Source organism: Rattus rattus, chromosome 1 (assembly GCF_011064425.1).
Source record: "Rattus rattus isolate New Zealand chromosome 1, Rrattus_CSIRO_v1, whole genome shotgun sequence".
NCBI lineage: Eukaryota > Metazoa > Chordata > Mammalia > Rodentia > Muridae > Rattus > Rattus rattus.
Window position 1 is genome coordinate 32586219 of NC_046154.1, and position 17248 is coordinate 32603466.

The window sequence follows — 17248 nt, forward strand, 5'->3', positions numbered from 1 at the left end:
GTGTTATTGAGGTACATTATCCAAGAGAGGACAGGACAGAGATCAGCCAGTCTCGAGGTGACACTGTCACCCTGATGTCTGAAATGGAATCAGGAGCCTGAAGTAGCTACCCTGCTCAGAACAGGGTGTCCTTCTCTGGAGACCTGTCATCCCTGGGAAGAAGATGGCCAGCAGGGACCGCCTGTGACCTCTGGTTCTGAAGGGAGATGAGGGACAGAAAACACACCTCTGGAAGGGACCCATTTTCTAAAAACATTTATTTAAAATTTAAAACCATATTACTTCATACAGCAAACTGTGCACTTTGATATATCACAGTGTCTTAAAAAGGAAAATAATCAGATTTGTTTGGAAATTTATTTACATCAGCTTAGAATGATTGGCAAGTAACACAGTTACTATGAAACCCAAATTGTTACAAAATGTTTACAAAAAACTATATTCATAGAAATTCTGCATGTCCACAAAGGGCACCCCCTGAATGGCCCAGAGACCAGTGTGTGGGAACCTTGTTGAGTGGGAGGTGGGGGAGGGGGCGTCCAGGCACTCTGGTCTGGGTAGTGGGACAGGCCAGGGCTCTTGGAGTCCCATGGTACTGTCTTGGGGCTCAGCCCAAGAGCTGGGAGCTGAGGTCCCCACCACGGAGGCCCAGCCAGGAAGTCAGCCCAGGCAGGGATAAACTAGGGTTTCAGAGCACAGTGGCGTGAGGGCTCTTGGAGCCTCTGGTCTCTGTGGAGCCGGGACAGGACCCTCATCAGCGGCAGCTGGAGATTTAGATGCGCTTGGCCGTGGCTGCAGGAGCAGGCCTGGCTTTTAAGTGCAGATGGCCTGAGGGCTGGGGTTGAAGCAAAGGGCAGACTGCAGACCACACAAAAGCAAAGCCCAGGTCTCCTCTCCCAGCACACTCTAGAGATGCTTGGACCCAGGAAGGGGCTGAAGGCCTCTGGCAACAGACAGATCCAGGTGTGGCAGGGACAGAGGTCTGTGACCTACCTGACAGGGGCTCTCTACCAGCTGTCCTGTTGGGAGACAAGCAAGGGGGACTGGCAGACAGTAAGGGCTGTGCAAGGCCAGGCTCTGCCATCTTGAATCTCTCCGGTTCCTTGATAGCTCCCTCCCACCTTGTACCTGTCTCAGAATGAACTGGGGCAGACTCTTGGCTAGCATCTGAATCTATGCCTCTTCCTATCCTGGGAGGCCTCAGAGTTTTGGTCTATAAAAGTAAACCAGACAGCTATGGGGTGATCTGGGAGCCTCTATTCTAGAAGGCGGGAGTAGAAGAACTAGATTCATAACTAGGTTATCAGGATGCTGGATGAGCTTGTCGGAAGTGCCCTCAGGCCTTTCTCTTCAAAAGAGACACTCTAGCCATGATGTGTGGGCACCTTGCATAGGTGAGGCCTCTGCCACCCAGGATCCTCTGACATCTGGGCGATTTCAGATGCAACTTGACACCTTCTAGGTCACTCTCAGGAGGGTTAAGGGCAGGCCTGGGGAATATGCCTCCATTTCCCTCCATCTCCTCTCTAGCACTAGATACTGGGATTAGATTGTGATGTTGGCTCAGGGATCAAGGACTAGCAAGGCCGTGTTTCCCAGATATGCCTGTCTTAGACAAACTCCTAGGTGGAGACTCCTCACCCATGGCGGTCCCTTCCCTGGTTCACCTGTCAGCTCCATGCTATTCTGCCTTCTTTGACATGGTCCATAGTGCTGATGCTGGCAAGGCCCAGCTTATTCTAGAGGGCTGTGTAAACCTGACCTTTCTGCTGCAGCCCCCGTCTCTCACTGGGTCCCCACCCATACTGGCTGGGTTCTGTACACTTTGTGTGCAGACGTGCAGGTAAGGGTTGTATACACAGGGGTTGTGGGTCATATATACACTGTGCATATATATAAGCATATATATATCTTACATTCATATATATATATATAGTACAGAACATTAGCCTTCTATCTAAAACAATTCTGTGACTTCATATATACCTCAGCTCTAAAATTTCAACTCCAGAACATGGAGACAAGAGGGCAAGGCCCCTTCCACAATGGCAAGTGATTAGGCCTATTCCAGATGTGCACCCTGCCCCAACAACCTGGGACATCCAGATGTATCTTACTCAGAGTTACACAGGACTGGACCCGATTTTCAAATCTGTCCACTGGACTGGGTGGGTCCCGGATGTTAACTCCATATAGCTGTTTGTCCATGACATGAAGGCCCTTCCAGGTGGGCATCCACGCCGGCAATTCCAGAGGTGGACCATGGAGCTTGTTGCGTTCAGGTGCTGGTGCCTACAGTAGAGAATGGCTTTGGGGTGTGTGTGTGTGTGTGTGTGTGTGTGTGTGTGTGTGTGTGTCGCATGGCCTCATGCGGCATGAAGCAGCAGCAGCAGCTGCACCCCACTTTCAGCCCTCCCTGGACCAGAAAGGAAGGTAGGTAGGGAGGGACAGATGGTTCTTGGTGAACAAGGGCCTGGTCTGACTTCGGCTTTCTCTTGGAGATATTTAATCAGCATGCCCCTCCCCCCACTGCATGCCACAAGGACAGGGCCCAGGATGTGCTCTTCCAGCTGTGACAGTCCAGGCTGAGGTGGGGCAGTCTCCTACCTCAGGGATTCTAAGTCCAACTCACTGGCCAACACCTCATTTTCCCTCTTGCAAGACGCCTGCCGAGGGGAGCCACCTTGAGCCCCCACAGAGTGCTCAAATTTCACCATCTCTCTATAGCAGAGAAACCAGGTGCAGAAGGTAGAGGCAGAAGGAGGCTCATTGTCCAGAGCCTGGACAGGGTGGGTGCTGCCCCTCCACAGGGCTAGTATATGTAGGTGGAGCTCAAACCCAGGCATCGTGGTGTGAGGCATCCTTCTATTCAGGACTGGCCTTATAGGATTAGACAGAGCTGGCCAGCCAGGCACCTGCTCAGGAATGCCCCTCCTGCCCCATCCAAACCAACCTCTGTTATTTCCCATTTGCTCTTCAGAGCATCTGTCTGCTCCGGCCTCAGCTCTGTGCACCCTTTAGGGCGTTGGGACAGGTTTCCATTTGAGTGCTCTATCCCCCTCTTGATTAACTTCCCTACCTACCCTGGCAGAGACACGGCTCAGCTGGGCAGGGTGGTCTCCAGGGTGCTTGGCACTGTGTTGGTCTCTAGGACAAACACAGGACTTCAGCCAGAAGGCAAGCATTAGTCACACCTCTGGATATAAGGCTCGGGTGGGAGGGGAGATCCTGCAGCACACCACCCCTCTTCCAGGAAAACGTCTATAAACCATCCCCCTGACTGCTGTCACCCAGCCCCCCCACTGCTGTCACCCAACCCTCATTACCTCTATGAACGTCTTTCCCACCGACCACGCCCCGCCTCTTCTCTCATCACAGTCTACATATGTGCATAGCCTTAGAAGAACATGACACGTCTGCAGTGTCATGCACAAAAGCACACGTGTGATATGGACACGGATGTGGGTGTGTGTTATAAAACGGTTTTGGACAACAGAAGACAGTGGTTAAGGACTACAGTGGATGAGAACGGAGTGGACAATGGTTTCATTAGAATCCTGTCAGCAGGGGTGATTTAAAAAAAGGAAGGAAGGAAGAAGAAGCTTTCCCCTCTCAACAGGACACTCTATGAACAGCAAAGGAGAAGGCATCACCCCAGAAGGTGAGCCCCAGAAGGTGTCTCCCCATGCATTTTCCCATGAAGCCTTGGGAAAGCTGTGGCAAATGATTCCTCCCATAGCAGGCATGCAAACAAACCCTGGTACCCTGCCTCACTGATTGCTCTGCTGCCTCAACTCAGGATGCAAATTGGAATTTAGGTACATGTCTGCACATATATGGGTATGAGTACACGCACGCACGCAAGCACGCATACACTCACCTGCACGCACGCTCCATTTTTACGACTCCTCCTGTACAGTACAAACATTAATGGGCACAGCAGTCTGGTCTGCCCTCCCGTGCTGTCTTCAGGGCTCACAAGCCTGCATAGGAGTGTGTGTGCACAGGCACTCACACAAGGACCTCTGATGACATGGCTTCTCCTTTTACAAGTATTTGGCTATACTGCAGGCTGTGTATTGGCACAATCCTCTGCCATTCAGTACATAGGTGCCCCCCACTCTCACACAGACACACACTCACACACTCTCATACACATACACATTCACACACACCTTCACATACTCATACACACATTCACACTCATACACACATTTATTCATGCTTACATCCATCATATACTCACCAGAGCCCCATGTCCACATGGCTTCTCTTGTTTTTACATAGATGAGACTCTGTTGCAGGTCCTGACTGAGCTCTTTTCCTATTACACACACACACGCACGCACGCACGCACGCACGCACGCACGCACGCACGCACGCACGCACACACGCACACACGTCCTAAAGGAGGCCCTTAGTATTGCCTGCTATGGTGTCCATTATCACCAGCTCCTGAAACTCTCACACAGAAAGCAAACACACAGACTTGTGCGGCTCCTCTCTCCAGCCAGCATGGCTTTTCCTATCATTGTGTGCCCTGGGCTTGGCTGCAAGTCTCTCTTCCCCCCCTCCCCCAGTGCAGCCAGTCAGCCAGAGCTCCTGAGAACCGGCATGGTGGGAAAGATCACATGTGCCCACATGGGGGTCCCGTGATTGACTGAAGGGGTTCCTTCGCCTCTGCTGAGAAGACTTGAGATTTAGATGTAACTCATCCAAGCCTGGACCCCCTGGCAGCACCAGAAAAGTGAGGGAGTGTGGGTGACTGGTGTCCTCAGTTCTCAGTTCTCAACCCATATTGCCCACCCTGGTCCCTGATCAGAGATCAGCATCCACCCTTAGCTGTGGGGGCCCCAATGGCCCTGTCATGCTCTCTGTAAGGACACTTTTTGCCTAACCCCTCACATCTGAATCTTTCTATGACCATTACAGTTTCTAACTTCCAGAGATGGAACCACGGGTCATCTGCTCACCCCTTTGGCTGTCCCCTCCCTTGGCTTCTCCTCTGGGTCTCCCTTAAATCTCCTAAGACCATAGCTGCTCCAGAAAAGAGACCAGGGCCAGGATGGCCTTGTGTCTCTGTGTTGGGTCTTTGGTTAATCTTCCAGGAGGCAGCTACTCCTTCACTATCCTGGGGGCCTCTGGACGTCTCATATCCTGCCCCTGAAGGCTTTCTTTCTTTAGGGGGATCATTAGGTTGGGCATGCCCAAAAAGTTCTTTGGGTCCCCTCTGACTTCTCCCACCTACCCCAAAGTTAGTCTGTGCAGTGGGGGGGTGGGTGTGGGGACAGCAATTCCTCTTTTGAGGAGCTGTGGCTTGGCTCACATTTCAGCTGAGGCCGGTCTTCTCTTTTCAAGATGACAAAGGGAGGCCAAACTCAAATGGCCGGAACAGAAATCACCAGGGAGTAGATGGTAGAGAACCCAGGGTCCCTATTGCTGGCTTCTTTGCCAGTGAAGTTGTCCTATTGGTTCATGGGCCTGTGGGGTTTTCATGGAGCCCACATTTCTTCTGCAGACTTTCCAATGTCAACTGAGCCTTCGGACAATCTTTGTGAAGGAGGGCGCCTTCTTTGCTCTGTGCAGATGTGGAGGAGAATTCGCTGTGACTACGACTTTCGTTCGCATTCCTGGGGACTCTCTAAACGCTCGTGGCTCAGGGACACTGACCCGAAGCATCTGAGACGGCAGTCTCTGTCCGAGTGCCCCCTTCTCCCACGCCAACCCCCTCCTTCCCACACCTCTTCTCGTGTTGCCGAGGGGCTGCTGTCGGCGAAGCCACGTTGGGAAGGGCAGAGCCAGGTGAATAGCCCTTAAGGGCTGAAGCTTTGCTTCTGTCCAGGTATGGATGGCTGCCTTTGGGCTCCCACTGGCGGCCTCCTCAGAACACCCTCAAGGCGTTCTGAGCTGGAGTCTCTGCTCTCATGGGTGCGTGCTAGAAGGCCTGGACTTGAGGGGAAGGAGGGAGGTGTAAGAGCCATCTCTGGTGTTCCGAGGCCTCTGCAGAGCCCTGGCCGAAGTAGCTGGCTATGGAGATGGTCGGTGAGTGGAGCCTGAGAGGCGTGTGCTTCCGCTGGCCTTCACAGCTTCAGAAAGCCACAGAAAAGACAAGAGGAGATGAAGCCCAAGCAGCTAGCTGAGGGCCCATGGGTTTCCCCGGTAGGTAAGAGCTGATGGTTCACAGCCGGATGCGGGCAGCAGCTCCATCCCCAAGGCCAGCATGAGATGAGGATGTCCTTTCGGGTCTCCTTTGCCTTCCTCTGTGTGGACCGGGCCTGAAGTCCCCGCTGGACCCAAGTCTAAGGGAAGACAGGGGCTAGCGAGGTGCTGCAGCTCATGCTGTCCTTGCCCGGAAGCCTTCGGTCATTAAAGGTGTGCATGTTGATAACCGCATCTGTCTTGACCATCATAGGAGGCTGTGGCTTGTGCTTGAGACGCCGCTGGCAGGTGAGGGAGAAGCGGATCTCGTCGGCCACTGTGCTGCAGAAAGAGCGCTGGGGAGGGACAAGAGGTAGGGTGAGACAGATCCTCTCCTCCTCCTGATACCACCACAGCGCCACCCGCGCTCTTTTACACCTACATCCCACCAACGTCTCGAGCCCCAGAAAGATGACTGGGAAGTCCTCTGTAGACTGAGGGGGAGGGGCAGATGGTATCATCTTTGTGCTTCACAGAGAAGTCCACAGCAGCCTGAATGGCCTGCACTCAGAGCCTAAGGGGCTCTTATGAGCCTGCTGGGGGGATTCCACTAGACTCTAAGGTTTTCCTCCCATGAATCCAACCTCTCCTACACTAGGCCTGACCTGGAATTGGGGCTGCAGAAGCCCTTGAGACACACCTTGGGTGACCTGTTCTGGTGGGTCTTCCAACTACTGTCTCCTGCTCAGCCTGTGTCTAAGGTGGGGGCCTGGTGAATAGGTCTACTTGAGGGCCTTCTGAACATGGTTCCTGAAGCTAGCAGGGGGACAGTATAAGCTAGCATCCCCACGGGGGTTTAATGGCCATAGCTCCTAAGATCAACTACTGGGGTCACCTGGACTGAGATGGTGCCCAGTAGGGCAGGATGACGACCCAACTCAGACAGTAAGGCTGTGAAGCATCATCGATGGGGTATGTAGGTTATGGTCCAGGGGAATGGAGGCCTCTTGTTAGTGATGACAAGCCCCCTCCCTTTCCTGCTCTATGTAGGACACTGGTCTCTTCAGCCTGCCTTTTTGCATCTTGTGTTTCCTACATACAAGGCCACATGCTGGGCATGAGGCAGAGAGTGGTGGCGAAGAAGGTGAGGACTCCAGGATCTGGGAACTGTTGTCTAGCAATGGGACGGGCACAGACAAGCATGTGCATAAGAAAATCCTCCAGCCAGTCATGGCTATTATGAAGAGGCTAAAGCCATGGGGCTGGAGAACACTGGCTGCCCTTTCAAGGACCCAGGTCCAATTCCCAGCATCCATAAGTCAGCTCACAACTGTCTGTAAATTCCATTTCTAGGGGACCCGATACCCCACACAGACATAAATGCAGGCGAAACACCAATGAACATGAAATGAAAGAAGAAAAGGCTACAGCCATGATGTGGAAGAGATGAGTGGGGATGAGAAAAGGCTATTTAAGGAGGTGATATGAGTTAAAATCTACATGCCAGATGCAGCTAAGAATATGGTGTAGTTCAGGCCCAGGTAGGTGAACCGACATGTGCAAAGGTCCTGAGGCAGAAACATGCCGGGTATGTTATAGACTCAAAAGGAGTCGTGTGAGACGCAGTGAGGGGGAGGGATGGGAAAGAACCTGTAATTTAGAATTCCGTTCAGTCTTAAAAGGGATTCCTAAAGACTCTGGCAACTGCTCTTTCTCAACGTATCCTAAGTTTTAACTGTTCCCCGTTGGACATTTAGGCATTTACCCAGTCTTTTATGTTGTGGTTCATACCTAAACAAACATCCTTGCGAATTAAACAACCCATATCCTTGGCCACTTCAGACAACAGCTAGTCAGCCGCAGAGCCGGTTTCAGAGACTCAGTTTCCCCTGGAGTGGCCTTCTGGGATTATACCTTTTCAAGCTCCCCTTAGGCGGTGGCTAACTCACATAGCCAGAGCTGTCTCTCCCTTCTCTTGGTTGACTTAGCCTTGCTGGTTGTTAAACAACTCCAGTCCATTTTGATGGATCTATCAGGCACTGATTGTAATGAGCCCTCTGCCTGTGACCCAGCGGCAGCCACACTGGGCTGGGATGCTTTTGAACTTCTGCCGGGAGAGGCGACTCCCTAGCCCAAAGGCTCTTGGCTCAGGTGCACGCTTAAATCACCCCGTGGGCCTTCTGCAAACTCTAGAGTTAGGCTCCACCATGGGCCAATTAAAACAGACTCTCTGGGAGCGAGGCCAGGGTATTAGCACTTAAAACTCTCTCTCCACGCTTCTAATTTGCCACGGGACCCGGGGCTCCTGCCCCGACCGACCACGCTTGAATTAATCAGGCAGGGGAAGGCTAGCTTTACTGTTTGCACACTTGGGCCATCCCTCAGAACTTTGCTTTTTTAAAACTTTTCATTATGGAAATTTCTCAATATATGCAAAAGCAGACTGTACAATATAATGAACTCCTGGGCCTCTGTCACCCAGCTTCGACAATTACCCTGGGGGTTTTTAAGAGGGGAGCTGACATGGTTTGAATTAAGTTTGAAACAGGGGACTGGCTGCTCTGGAGCTCAGAGATGGTGGTAGAGAACCGTGGCAGGCAGGAGGCACCGGAGGCTGGGAAGTCAGCCTGGGGGTACGGGGGGGGGGCAGCCAATGTAGAGAGAAAGGATAGAGGCTTAGGAGGCCACGTGGATAGAAGGCATGGAATTAGGTTCCTTCCACCTCCAGGTTGGATTGACAGAAAAGGTGCGTCAGCAGTGTGGAGACTGGGGCATAGCTTGGGCTGCACACTGGCCTGGGACGGAGTGGAGTAGGGGCTGATGGGAAAACATGCGCTGTCAGGACAGAGGAGAGCTGGCTGGATCCTGGTGGACTGGATGCAGGGGGGTGGACAGGATGGTGAGATGAGACAGTCGGAGTGCATGCCCTCAGGAGGACGAAACCAGCTTAGTCTTGTCCTTGCCTTCCTTCCCTGTCCAACGCAGCCTCCTCCAGGGCCTCACCTGCTCCCGTTCCGCTGTCTTGCGGAGTTTGTATATAAACTCGCCCACTGCCACCAACACGGACAGGACTAAGCCGGCAGCCAGGACGATGAAGATGCCGCCAATCTTCTGGATGCCCAGAGCGCTGGCCTCCTTGTTCTCCTCCTCAGGGCACCCGCTGCCTCGCCACCACTTCTCCTTCATGATGTGCAGCTTGTCCTCCTCCTGCAGCTGCAGAATGGCGATGGTGATTTTGTCCCGGTAGGGGGAGCCTGTGGAGGGGGAGAGGCGGTCAGTGGGGGACAGTTTACCAGAGTTGCCTCTGACAGCTTAAAAAGGGGATTCCTGGGTTGGGGATTTAGCTCAGTGGTAGAGCGCTTGCCTAGCAAGCTCAAGGCCCTGGGTTCCGTCCCCAGCTCCGGAAAAAAAAAAAAAAAAAAGGATTCCTTTCTATAAGGCCCTCTGTCCACGTCCAGGTAAGGTATTTTGGTGGGGAGGGGTGTGTGTGTGTGTGTGTGTGTGTGTGTGTGTGTTGCATCAACAGGGAGAGGGCAAGGGAAGGAGGCTAGGCTGTCTCTGTCCTCGAGGCCAGGCCTGACCATGCCAGGCTTGTGTCTCTATCCCTCTGCTCCTGGCTGAGGAAACATCACCTCCCCAAGTTCAGTGACACCACTCTGGGGAGTCATTGTAAGCAGAGGGTGGAGGGGCTCAAGATCCTGTGTCTGTAGTGCAGCCCTCTCCCCTCGCCCAGCTCGCTCACCCATGGGCGTGCCGATGCCGTAGCCCTTGGAATCGATGAGGCCGCCGATCTGGGTGAGGTTGCAGTTCCTTTGTGTGATGTACTCTATGGTCGTGGACTCCATGAGCAGAGCGTAGTCGGCTGTGAGTGTCCGCTGGATGCCCTCCTCATTGTTCTTCACCAGAGCCGAGGGCTTGCTGCTCATGAAGGCCCACATCTTCTCAAAGGTGGAGATCTTGGATTTCTGGGTGGCGAGAGAGGGGAACATTTAAACCAAGAGTAATGGAGCCCCTCCCCCATGCTCCACTCCCTTTGGTCACTCAGCATGGCTCCTGCCATCCAACTCTGGGTGTATTCTGTAGGGTGGGGGAGCACCCCCATTGCATGGGTATAGAAACTGAGGCCCTAGAGGTGAGGTGGTGCTGGGCACAGTTGCAAGGCGCTAAACCTGGGGTTCAGACTCTGGCTTCCTTCCTAGTAGCCCTGGATTTTGTTTTGTTTTTTGTTTTTTTTTGCCATAGCACAAACAGTCTTTGGAACTAATTAATTAAACTTTGAGACAGGTTTGAGGCTAGCCCAGGCTGGCCTCACACACCTTAGGTAGCTGAGGGTGCCTTTAAACTTCTGATCCCCCTGCCTCTGCTTTCCAAGTGCTGGGATTAGAGGTGCGTGCCACCACATCTGGTTCGTGTGGTGCTGGGGATTGAACAGCGCTTCATGTATTCGAGACAGACATTCTGCCAACCTAGCTACAGTCTCCGTTCTCAGACTGACTTCTTCAACGTGAGTTTTCTCCAACGTCTGTCAGGGAATTAACAAGCAGAGATCTTGTTCTAAGGGCCTTATCTGTATGAACTCATCGATCGATCGCTGAGATCACATGAAGCACGTGTTATTAGTCCCATTTTGCAGATGGGGAAGCTGAGACACTGTTAAGTAATTCACCCAAGGCTATCCAGAGTTGAAATGGTAGAGCCATGTTTCATATCCAGACCCTCTGGAGACAATCCCTGTGCCTACCCATACAACTGCATTGCACCCCAGTAACCACTAGGGGGCACACGTGAAGGTTAAGCTCAGTGGAGTTTGATTCCCCATGTTACTTCAGGCAAAGCTGGCCCTCCCGTTTTTTTTGCACTCTGTGTCAGGAGAGGACTGAAGCATGGTTCTGGTCTGTTCGTAGTACTGAGAGAGACACAGTGGGAACTGCTAGCAGAGAAAAAGGCAGGTTCCTGGGAGTAGTGGCCTGCAGATCCCTGTGCTGGCTTCATGCCTGAGACCACAGGCGGGGTAGCAGCCTGGTGGGTGGGTTGCTGTGTCTGCTCTGGGAAGATTCAGGAAGGTCCTTGGGACCAGGAGAGAGGAGAGAGGGCTGTGCATAATTGTCCCTGCTGTCTGGTCGTGCTAGGTGTGCACGAACCTTCCTGGGAACTTGATGTATGCCAGCTGCCTGGTCTCAACAGAGACCAGCCCTGCCTTAGTCCCAGGGGAAGAGGTGGCTCTGAGAGCCCCATTGTATCGGCTGTTTCCAAGTCTGGCTGTGGCTTTCTGTGATGTCAGCCTGTCTGATTGGCACCCAGCCCAGCTCTGGTACACGTGACAAGATGGGTGCCCTCCCACAGGCTGGCACAGGCCTGGGGGAAGGGTAGGGGATCAGGCCATGGCTGCCAGAGCGGGCAGGGAGCCCGAGAGGAATATGTACTTTCTTCTCTCTGGGTGCTTCTGGGCTCTGGAAGGGATGGGCGCCCTGAAACTGGCGGTCAAAGTCTATATCACGCCCCAGGGAAGGAGGCCACAGACAGGAATGACTATCAGAGCGGCATGGAACCACTGAGTACTACAGAGCGTGGAATCTTTCACAAAGCCGTCGCTCCCTGCCTGCAAACTCACGTGCCTCAAAGCCAGTGCACAAAGGGTTCTGATGCACCGGATCTCTAGGCTTCACCCAACCTTTCTTCGCCGCAACCATTCCTGCTCTCTCTCAGCTGCCCCACCCCCACAGCCACCTGCCTTCTGCCCAACTCTGCAGCCGGCCACCTTCCAGTCTTCTTTCCACCTCAGCTCCTCCCCAAGTGCTCCCCTGCTAACACCTCTTCCCTCAGAGAGGATTCTCATCTCTGGTTTTTTCTGAGGCTCCAGATGTTTCTCATTTTCCAGATAATTTCTGATATGCAGATTCTCCTCTGGCAGCTTCTCCGGCCCCTCTTCCTGCTTGGCACTCGCCTTCCTTAGCACTGCCCAGTTTCTAACGACTCCTGTCTCCCGGGGGTCACACCCTTGTTCAGTCTCCTCCTGAGCGTGGGCTGGACCTCTTGGCCTGCTTTTGGATCACTCTCTGGTAGAGGTGGAGTGGCACCCCTGAGTGACAAGACTTTGTCTTCATCTCCTCAGCTCTTCTCCCAGGTGGTGGTGACAGTACTGTCACACAGAATCGATTAAGAGATCCCCATGCAAGCGACAGAGGACGGCATCTCAACTCAGTACACAGTACTTCTCTTGCTCAGTCCAGCGACCCGAGGGAAACTGAGCATGCGCTCATGCCATGGGCTTAGAGGCCATGCCTCGAGTGACTGCAGCCTTGGCTGACGGCTGGATCACAGCCCCGTGCGGAACCTCGGGCCAGAGGGCTCTCAAAACTCCACTGGATTCCTGGCCACCGAGCTGCCAAGTGACAGATGTTGTTTTAAGATGTGAAGTTTGGGGTAATTTGGTAAGCAGTATAACTAATACCCTCTTACACGCATGTTCCCAAGAGCTGCACTGTTCCTGATAGAGCTGTGTGTATAGATAACCACAAACTTCCATCCTGTAGCCAAATCATTCAAGTCCAACCAACCATCCCCACTTGGCCAGACACGTGCTCCTCAGACCTGCGTGCATGCTGGTTGTTCCGACCTGACTGCTTTTTCTCCTTTCAAAGACTCCCGCTCCTCAGCTACCTCACGTTCCTGCCTCCTGCTCCCCAAACTGTTTTCTACAGAGGTGGGAACCAGGGTTGAATGAGGCATCCAGACTCTCTTTTACCTCCTAAGGCTTTTACCTGTTAGTTCATCCACTGTTAATCCATGCATTCAATAGTCTCATGCCCCCACCATGCCTGCATATAGTCATCAGTCCAGCCAGCCCTCTAATCCACTCATGCACATATCCATCCCTTTCCTCTTCTTCTGGGCCATCTGCTCATTTCCCCTCCCCCACACTGTCCACATACTAGATATTGAGCTCTGACTCCTGGTCTAACTTGTCACCTCTATTTGCCTGTTCCTTTTACACGTGTCCATCTACTCATCCTCTTCCTCAGCGAGCCATCAGCTACCCACCCGCTCTCCCCACCTCACACCCAGCATATCCACTTGCTGCCCCCATGAAACTATCATCTATAGCTTCTTAGTCTTGGCAAATGTGACCAGTGGCCCTTTCTGTGAGCCTGCCATACTCCTGTGCCTGAGAGTGTGGTCAGAACACCGATCTGTGCCAACCCCACCGTCTACCCTCCCTTCCCTCCTATCCACAGCCCCTCAGGATGCCAACAGACATGCTTCTTTAGATCGTAGTCCAAGGCAGGGAGCTCAGTTGAGTCTGGAGGATGTACTGAGGCGGATAGGCTTTGAGGAAGACACTAGCGGATAGACGAACAAGGAAGGACATGGGAGTGCGTGGGACAGTTAAGACAGGAGATGACACCAGGAAGGAGCCTGCTGTGACCATGCACTTCAAGAATTCCACCTTCCAGTTTCAGGGTTCTGTTTTTGGCTTTTTGTCACAGAAATTCTACAATCTGCTTCCCTTAGATGTTCCTTGCTGTTCTTGACCCAGACCCTGGGTCCCATGGTCAAATACACGTGCCCACAGTCTCCTGGGACAGTTCAATGATTCTGGAGCACAACCCTGACCCCTCCTAATGACGTGTCCACCGTAGAAAGAAGCAAAGCTCCTCTCATCTCTGTGGGCCCCCATCACCACTGCCGTCACCTCCTTGGGGAGTGGAGTCCCACATGCGATGGCCCCAGAGTCATCTGTCTGTTCTGGCTCTGGTGGGAGCCTTAATAAGGATTACTGCAGAGCCAGTCACCTAAATCAATTAATGGAATCGTTTGGAGCAGCCAACACAGGGCAATCTGCCAGGATGAAGATGCGTTTTTTTTTATCAGGAAAAATTGGCAAGAAAGGAAGTTCCAGGCTCACGACTCTCCCATTTCAGCCTCCTCAAAGAAGTGAATTGATTTTCTCCAACTGAAGACACTTAATCTTGAGAATTTAACATTTCTATACAAGAGAATGTATATGGGGCTATATATGCATATATAAACACATATCTATCAGCTTTGAACGCAACTAAGTCTCAGAGAATGTGTGTAGAGAGGCAGCTGCAGTGTGATTCCAGGCGAGACTCTGGGTATTTTCCATTCTGAAGAAGAGACCTTTTCTTAGATTAATTAGCAGCCTGTCCCAGGATGGGGAGTCTTTGGCCCCACCAGAGCCATGTCCTGGAGCAGTTAATCACTTCTCCTGGTTTATTTCCGTGGGCACCAGGAGGCCTCTCTGAATGCCCTGCCCCTGCTGTTATAGTCCTAAGAGGAGCTGTGGCTTTTTCTTCAGAGGGGACCTAGAGATGAGGACTGCAGGTGTGGGTGGAAGATCACAAAGGGGTCAGCTCTACTGCGTGGACCCCTGTGTCACACTAGCTTGTCTTCAAATGCCAGCTCTTTGTGCCAACCACATCTCTGGGCCTCACCTTCCATGTCTATAAAATGGGGCCTTTAAGGGTGCTACTGCACCTGGCTGTCATCAAACTCAGCAAAGGAAGGGCCGTAATGAGCACAAAGTTCTGACCCTAAGGCTCTCTATGTGGCTGGAATTATTATTCCTCAAGGCTCCTCAATTCTCCTTAAAGCCTAGTTTTCTTACTTAGAAAGAGGAAATAATCTTCATAGTGCAGAACAGTTACGGAAAATAAGTGACACAAAATGGAGGAGGAGGTGGCTCAGTTGGTAAAGGACCTGAGTTTGATGCCCAGAGCCCACATAAAAAATATTCAGGTTTGGTGATACATGGCTTATAGTCCAATGCTAGGGAATCAAACAGGCGGATCCCTGGGGCTCACTGGCCCCAGCCTAGCCTATGTGGCAAGGTCCAGGCTAGCAAGAAAGCCGATCTCCAAACAATGGAGCCTTAGGAAGGATGCCTGTGCTGTGGCTGCACACATATGCACATAAGATTCATGCCCTTGGGAGTTGGGGATTTGGCTCAGTGGTAGAGCGCTTGCCTAGCAAGCGCGAGGCCCTGGGTTCGGTCCCCAGCTCTGAAAAAAAGAAAAAAAAAGATTCATGCCCTTGAACTCAAGGGCCACATATGCTCACTCACATAGACACACTCACATGCACACATACATACGCTCACACTCACACAGACACACACTCACATGCACACATACATACTCTCACACTCACACGCACACACACACTCAAAACAAGCACACACATCCATAAACACACAGCACACACACACACACGTGCGCATGCGTACACACATACACAAACACAAGCACACACACATGCACACACGCGTGTGCACACATGCACATTCACGCACACATGGATCGGAACCTCAAGTGCTGACAGGCCAGCCCTAGCACGGGAGATGGTGTGAGTCTGGGCGAGACTGGGAGCCAGAGCCAGCCATCGCCTCTGTGTTCCAGGAGCGGTTCTGCGGGAGTGCCAACTTGAAGATGCCAGATCGTTCACATGTTCAAGAGACTGGAGTTGTGAATATTTCCAACGCAAAAGTCTCAAGATTCCAAAATGCTGACAACCGCTTAAAATTTTTTTTTTTGCATCAAAGCAAGCAAAGGGTGGCCTCAGAATCATGTCTATGAGGTGGATGGGCCTGCGCCACCAGTTGCGTTAGTAAATAGTAAGACTATTTATTCAATGTCATGAGATGTGTCCTATAGAACAGAAAGCCCTCTAAGCTGCATCAAGGAATCCCCTCGTTAATCATCTCAGGAACTCTGTGGCATTGAGGACATCATTTATACCGTTTACAGAAGGTGAAACTGAGGTCCAGGGAAGTCTTCTGAAGCTTAGGCGTTTTCAGGGACTTCCCTACCATCCTTGAACCTTGGCTGTACCTGCTGCTTTCTCCTAGAATCCTTTCTTTTGTTTTGGAGTCAGGGTCTCACAATGTAGCCCTCACTGACCTGGAACTCTTTGTAGACCAGGCTAGCCCAGAACTCATAGAAATTCACCTGCCTCTGCATCCCCAATGAAAGAATCCTTCTAAGACCTGACTCCCTGTCTCCTCAGCTCTCTCTGTGTATGATCCTGCACATGGTCAGATAAGAGGCACACATTCTACCACAAAGCTCAGAGACCCTGGAGAAAGGAGAATCCAGGTGTCAAAGGTGCTTCCTGCTTGAGTCACCTGCCTCAGGAGGGGGGCCTGGGGACAAGATATTCCCTGGCCCTGATGCTCACTGACTCCTGGTGAATGGTCACAGGTAGGAACCAGTATCTACTTTGTCTAGGTGAGCAACTTGGGGATTGGAGCAGTAAAACAACGTGTTCAGAGACACCTATCAGAGACACCGCCCAGGACACATCCTGGTTGCTCTGACTTGAAAGCATGGTGCTTGATTGTACCAGGCTAGACCGTACTGGCGGCTGCCTGGCTTTCCCGCCCTGCTTCTGCTGTAAACTAGATCTGGGGCTGTGAAGGGAAGGAGGGCAGCAGCAGAGAGCAGGCTGGAGATACTGGGGGATGAGGTGTGGGTAGCTTCCTGAGCCCTCCAGCTTGGAGAGACATCTGCACACCTAGGGTGTGCAGGGCAGCCCCTCCATGTCCCTTCCAGGTAAGATGCTGCAGTTGAGGCATGTAAGGGGGGGATCAGCCACTGGCAGGGAGGAGGAGGAGCCCTGCTTTTGAGGATTCAGACTCCCATGCTCCCTCACTACCCCTCCCCAGCAGACCCACTGTGCAGAGCGCCCAGCTCCACCACTCAAAGAGGCCACAATCCCTGCAGAATCCCTTCCAACATTCTCTTCCTTCAAAGCCACCCAGCTCCCCTGCCAAGAGCTCACCTCCCCCACACCCTCCTTTACATTTTTGCCTACATATTTTTACAGCCAAACAGTGCTTTCAAAGGCCTCCTTTTTCATCTCCTAATTAATTTTTATCTTCCAAGACGGAAGGGAGGACAGCACAGGAGACGCTGTTTGTGATGTCTGTTGCTCCCTGACAATTCTCCCGGCAAACCTCCTTCGGAGCCAAGGGGCAGATTCTAGACACCCAGCATCCTGCAAGCAGCTGGCTAAGCTCAGGGGGCTCGGGGCCCTGATGTCCTGCTTCGTGCTGTTCCCTTCATTATGGTCTACTCTTATCCATGGGAGC

The 17248-nt window shown here is 52.4% G+C and overlaps 1 protein-coding gene across 1 annotated transcript in view; it reads right to left on the bottom strand.

The window, feature by feature from the left end:
• Window positions 1–5462: 5462 nt before the first annotated feature.
• The window catches only part of Grik3 (glutamate ionotropic receptor kainate type subunit 3), an 83496-nt gene continuing 71710 nt past the window's right edge, over window positions 5463–17248 (bottom strand). The window contains exons 13-15 of the mRNA XM_032898210.1: window positions 9881–10103; window positions 9142–9392; window positions 5463–6494 (exon numbers count right to left, since the gene is read on the bottom strand). Coding sequence (XP_032754101.1) covers window positions 6300–6494; window positions 9142–9392; window positions 9881–10103 — 669 coding nt within the window. The 3' untranslated portion in view covers window positions 5463–6299. The remainder of the gene's footprint in view (window positions 6495–9141; window positions 9393–9880; window positions 10104–17248) is intronic.